This window comes from Kryptolebias marmoratus, linkage group LG20 (assembly GCF_001649575.2).
Source record: "Kryptolebias marmoratus isolate JLee-2015 linkage group LG20, ASM164957v2, whole genome shotgun sequence".
In the NCBI taxonomy this organism is placed as follows: Eukaryota; Metazoa; Chordata; class Actinopteri; order Cyprinodontiformes; family Rivulidae; genus Kryptolebias; species Kryptolebias marmoratus.
Genome location: NC_051449.1, coordinates 14,571,319 through 14,576,893, shown reverse-complemented (window position 1 = coordinate 14,576,893; position 5,575 = coordinate 14,571,319). Strand labels below are relative to the sequence as shown.

General features: G+C 39.5%; 1 protein-coding gene across 1 annotated transcript in view; it reads right to left on the bottom strand.

The window, feature by feature from the left end:
* The window catches only part of dnah9l (dynein, axonemal, heavy polypeptide 9 like), a 36,866-nt gene extending 32,611 nt beyond the window's left edge, over positions 1–4,255 (bottom strand). Inside the window, exons 1-10 of the mRNA XM_037981918.1 lie at positions 4,159–4,255; positions 3,655–3,866; positions 3,341–3,574; positions 2,950–3,117; positions 2,304–2,420; positions 2,007–2,144; positions 1,670–1,794; positions 1,358–1,553; positions 884–988; positions 606–797 (exon numbers count right to left, since the gene is read on the bottom strand). Of these exons, the coding sequence (XP_037837846.1) occupies positions 606–797; positions 884–988; positions 1,358–1,553; positions 1,670–1,794; positions 2,007–2,144; positions 2,304–2,420; positions 2,950–3,117; positions 3,341–3,574; positions 3,655–3,866; positions 4,159–4,231 (1,560 nt within the window). The 5' untranslated portion in view covers positions 4,232–4,255. The remainder of the gene's footprint in view (positions 1–605; positions 798–883; positions 989–1,357; positions 1,554–1,669; positions 1,795–2,006; positions 2,145–2,303; positions 2,421–2,949; positions 3,118–3,340; positions 3,575–3,654; positions 3,867–4,158) is intronic.
* Between the last annotated feature and the right edge of the window lie 1,320 nt (positions 4,256–5,575).

The following is a 5,575-nucleotide window of genomic DNA, read 5'->3' as shown; positions in this document are numbered from 1 at the left end:
ATTCTAATTTTCTGAAATGATGAATTTGAGATTTTCATTTGTTGTCATTTGTAATCATCAAAATTAAACGAAATAAACATTTGAAATATATGAGTTTGTATGTAATGTATGAATATAATATACAAATTTCACTTTTTAAATGGAATTACTGAAATCAATCTACTTTTTCATGATATTCTAATTTTATGACCAGCACCTGTATTTCTAAGATTGTTTTTTTTATCTGTTGTCAGTCATGCTTTCTTGTTGTCCTCAGGTGGTGTTCCCATCTTACTACATATTATGTTCCTTGTTTACCTCTCTACAGCCACTCTGCTTGGTCATCTCACTTCTTTGCCAGATCTTTGTTGTTGCATTACCTATTTGCCTGGTCTCCTCTCTATTTAGCTTAGTGATTGTTTAGTTTTGTTGCTGGATTTTCTAACATGGCAGTGCACTTATTAAAGTTAGTAAGCATTCTCTACGCTGTTGTTGGCTTGGACAATGTAAAAAGTGTCAGATTTCATGCTAAGCAGACACATTTTCTTTTTTACACAAACAGGAAAACGTTGTAAGTCAACATGGGTCAAAATGATTCTCCACAGTGTGTAAGTAATCACTGGTACCTTGACCAGTTCTTGTGTACTCTGAATGTAGTCCCAGAGGTCATCCTGAGCCCAGGTCAGCTCCAGGAGGGCTGGACTGAGCTGTTGTCTCACTCCGTCCATCTCATCTTTCACCAGCCCCAGCTCTACAGCCAGGATGGTACCGTGGAGCTTGTTGTACCATTGGGTCACCAGGGTCAGTGTCTGTGTATACTACATGACAGAGCGCAGCATTAACCCTAATTATGTCATTAGAACCATCCATCTAACAAGCAGAGCTGTCCAACGTATTTACCCACCATGCACAGTCTCTCTTGTTTAGAGTAAAGATGCCGAGCTGCTTTGGGAATGTTTTGGTTCTTCAGCATGCCTAGATATTTCACCTCCCTTAGCACAGACGTGAGCTGGGGAAAGCAGAAGAAAGGGTAACATACAATATTATCAGACAAAAAAGGTTTATTGTTGGATTATAGCTCTAGATTTGACCTTGATGATTATTGAAGAACACTAATATTATTTTTTCTTTTCTGCGGGTAGAATTTATAGAGGTTCCCTAAACACTTTACATGCAGGTTATTGGTTTTAGTGACATAAACGAACACAAAGATTTGTAGGTGGAGAGTGGCCTGAGCCTAAAGCTCTCTAACGGCCTTATTTCCAAACAATAAGCAGTCAAACAAAACCCTAAAATACAAGTTAACGATTTAATGGGCAGTGTACTTTTAAAAAGTTAACATGTGCCAACATGTAGAGGCAGGATGCTCGGTGCTTACAGCTGGACTAAAGTTGGCCTGGAAGAGGCCTGTGTCAGCATCCAGTGTCAACAGCGGCTCATTGAGATGCGTTTGGCAGATTTCCTCCAGTCCCTCTGTCCACTCATTGAACAGCTCCTCATCTTGCTTGTCCAAAACCTCCAGAACCCGTTCACACTTCCTGAGCACATCGTCTGCCTCAGCACACCCCAGAGGCCTGGATGAAGGAGACAGGGACAAAAAACATGTCCACTATATCCTGTACACCTATTAAAAGTTTTAATTTGTGTGCATTTGCGTTTGTCAGTGCCAAACAGAGTTGTTTCATATTACGCATGAGCCAGCTGGCAGAAGTTGCTCCTGTTTGTGAGGATGCGATTCCGAAGCTCCTGAGACCATTTGAGGTTACCAGCCACTGGAGGCAAATTTTTTCCAAGGATTGCCCAACCAGACTGCAGCTGAAACACAAAGCTTCATTAGTTGGCCATCACTTGACATTTTTATTTTCCCCTGGATAATTGCAAATATGAGAATCATAATGTCTCACGTCATTTTAACCTCTAAAATACAGTCAGATTACAAAATATTTGATATATCTTGTATTTTAAAAATATGCTTAATGAGTTCAAATAGAAAATACTGAAAGATGTTTTATCTTAGCCTGTCTCACCCCTTCTCTGTGCTGATCCAGTATTAACTGGCAGTGGTTTATTTCCTGGTTGAACATGTCCAACAACACGCTGTAGTTTGGAGAAAACAGCTCCTGGATCTTGGGTCTTTCAAGAAGAGAGCCAAAAATCTTCAACAACTAGACGAGAAACAAATATTAGTGCATATTTTAGGCACATCAAGTCCAAAACTAACTCATCAAAGAGCAACTCGAAATATTTCGTAACAGAGGTGACTGAGTAAATTTTGACAATGTGCTGAAAATTGCTTTTATAAAACAACACTTGCAGGTATTTACCTTAAAGGCTGAATTTAGGTTTTTCGAGTGGTGAAAAGCCAGATTTAGAACAGTTCCCAGCCTTTGGTCAAAATCTCTGTTCTGCTCCACAAAACTCTTGAAGTGACGCACAAAATCCTGGAAAAAATAAGCAATGGAGAAGACGTGATGGAAAGTTCTACTTTCCTGAGTGACTGAAAAGCTTCGAACGGGTCTCTATTTTTGTGCAATTTCCCTTTCATTAAATTTCCAGTGCAGGCTTTTAACTTCTGCTTAGCTCAGTTAATCAGTTTTGGCTGGAACAACACTAACACTTGAGGAAAATACATTATGACACAAATCAATTCAAGATTGAGTTTCTGTTCTGACTCACACTGGAAGCTGTTGTAAAATAAAATTTACATCTAGTAAATTAAATATTGATGCACTGAGTAATAATGACTCCAGTCACTGCTTCTTGTGTGTTGCTTAGCAACTCCTTTGCTTTACTACCTTTCAATTACTGCACTGCTGGGCAGAAAAATAACGTCTAATTGTTATTTTTGATTTTTGGGCCGCACCTGTCGACACCAAATATAAATCACTGTGACTTACAGCCCTTTGGGGGCTGATAAATAAATAGCAGTGTGACATCAAAGACAACAGCAAGAGTCTCAGGGAGTCTCACATCATTAGAATAGTCTAAAGGGTCATATTTGCTCTCTCTCAGGGTCCGCCAGCGATCATGAAACTCCTCGCTCATGCCGAAGACCATCTCACTGAGGATCTTTCCTCTTGATCCACCCAGTTCTACCTTCTCCAGCTTCAGAAAGTCCAGCGCTGTTGCAAAAAGTTCCTACATATGAGAGGGGAGACAACACTTGTAGACAGGACTGACACAAATACAAAAACTCAAACAGAAGCAGGTATTATATCATGTGATTTGCATTTTAAATGGATAACAAAAATGGCAGTTGGATTTGATCTGCTGTCATTATCGCCCTGTCACAAAAAGGGCATTATTTTTTTTGCCCACGTATATGTGTGTGTGTGTGCTTTGCTTGCAACAACTCACACACCTCAATCATGAGAAGCCTTTCCATGATGCAGTCCGAGCGCTTAAAGACAAGTGTTTCTGGAAAGTCCCACAACTTTATGTCCTGGGTGTTTTTGTAGTAATTAGGTATCTGCAGACGGTATGTGTGAAACAGTTCCTTGAAGGTACGCAGAACTGAAATGCTAATCTGCACTCTCTCCATCCCCTCCTCAAGCTCCATTTTAAACAGTTCTTCAGGGATGAGGTACGCAAAAGCCTGCAGACACATGCCCATTATAAAACTCAGGAGTGGTTTTGTTTCTCCTCCTTCACGTGCACAGGGATTTGTGTCCGTACCTTTTCAATGATCAGGTTACTGAACTCCTGCAGGAGAACCACCATGCGCTGCGGAGTGCAGTAGTACTTGGAATGACTCCAGATGAGGCAAAGAGTGTGAAAAAGAGGCGGCAGCAGCGTCTCCATCAGGGGGAAACCTCTCTCCTCTAAGTTGGTGATCTGTCTCCTCAGAGGGCGCAGATACAGATCTATGTCCTCTGCTTCCAGCACAGCTGTAAGAACCACATCCATGAGGACCGGTGGATTACAGAAACATAACAGAGGGGTGAAAGAGCTTATTTCTTTGATCCAGTTTATGTTTAGAACCCATGCACATGGGATTCCCACCATGACTACTAAATGAGCTGGAGGACATACAAAAACAGATTATTTTTGTCTATAAAATTTTGGAAAATGTGCTGAGAGGAAAATGTTGTGTTTATATCAGTAATTTAGTGCAGACAATGTTTGCTTTATTTACATCTTGAATAAAGTAGATGACAGAGTGATGATATGATAATCTACCCTCATTGACTTTGCCACAGACGTCCTTAAAGGCAGAGTAGTAACTGCTCTTCACTCTTCTCAGGATCTCCATGATCTGCTCCACTTTGGAGCTCTGGATCTGAAAACAGGCCATCAGAAACTTTACTGGCAGGATTCCTCATTTCTCAAACTTTCTGTTGTCATTTTGAGCCAATCCTTTTATCAATGATAAAATAATAATTTGCCTCTTCAGTTGTACTATTCGTGTTTGTCGTTTGTTTAGCATTTATTGCCAGGAAAACAATGGGCTCTGCTTTTTAAATTGTAACTCAAACATTTTGTTTAAAATATTCCAAGACTTCATCATGCAATATTTTGTAAGCACAAAATAATTTACCCAAAGATTTTAAAAAAATCTCCATTGTGCCTTTTGTACATAAAGTGAGAAAAGTTTAAAGACACTTCAATGCATTTTTAACATTACAAAACAAATGTGCAAAACATAAACGTTATGTCACAAACGGTGGAGAGCGAGAGGAACCCTGAGTGCAGACTCATAAATGAAAGAACGAAAATTTATTTATAACTAACAAAACTAGGAAACAAAAAGCAAAACACTAAATAAGAAAACATGGAACGTGGCAACTGAATGGCAAGGCAAGGCAAGATAAGATAATGTTAGGCAACAAGAACCAAACAAGGAACATACCAAAGACAAAGAACCAGCGACTGAGTGGAAGAAATGACCAGGTTTTAAACAGCAGAAGGCAATTAGAGGAAGTGGGCACAGGTGAGAGAAAATCATGAAAGCAGATGGTGATGGGCGTGACAGGTAAACAACGGCTGACTGAGGATAAGTGCAGGATGGCATAAACAAAACACAAGGAACAATGACGGAACAAAATCTAGACTGAAAAACGGCAAAATAAAATAAAACCATAACCCAAACTAAAATCAGGAATCAAAAACAACCCCAGAAAACAGGGCACCAGGACCAAAACACAACATAACTTAAACTTACGATACGTTAGGAGAGTCAGTAAGTGACCGGAAATTATGGGCCGTCAGCTGATGTTAAACTACAGCATTTACACATAAAGAAGCTGATTATTGGATATGATGAGACTAGACTGATTCTGTGTGCACCCAGGTTATAATATTTGAAAAACCTGTCAATACAACCCATTTCTCTGTTGTATTAATATTTTAGCAAACAGCCATATTGACATACATATTATCATAGTAGATTGCGCTAATGATTGCAAAAAATTGTGAAAAATTGATTGTGAAAACCCCCCCAGAAAAATAACAGTGCTAATCTCTCCTCAAGCACCACTCAAAGAGGAGTACATCTCAAACAGTAACAATAGAGAAAGTCTATTTATTCCATTTTATCTTATGTCATTTTTCTATCTGTTTGCCCGGACCTTGCGGTGAATCTCCAGTGGAGTGGAAA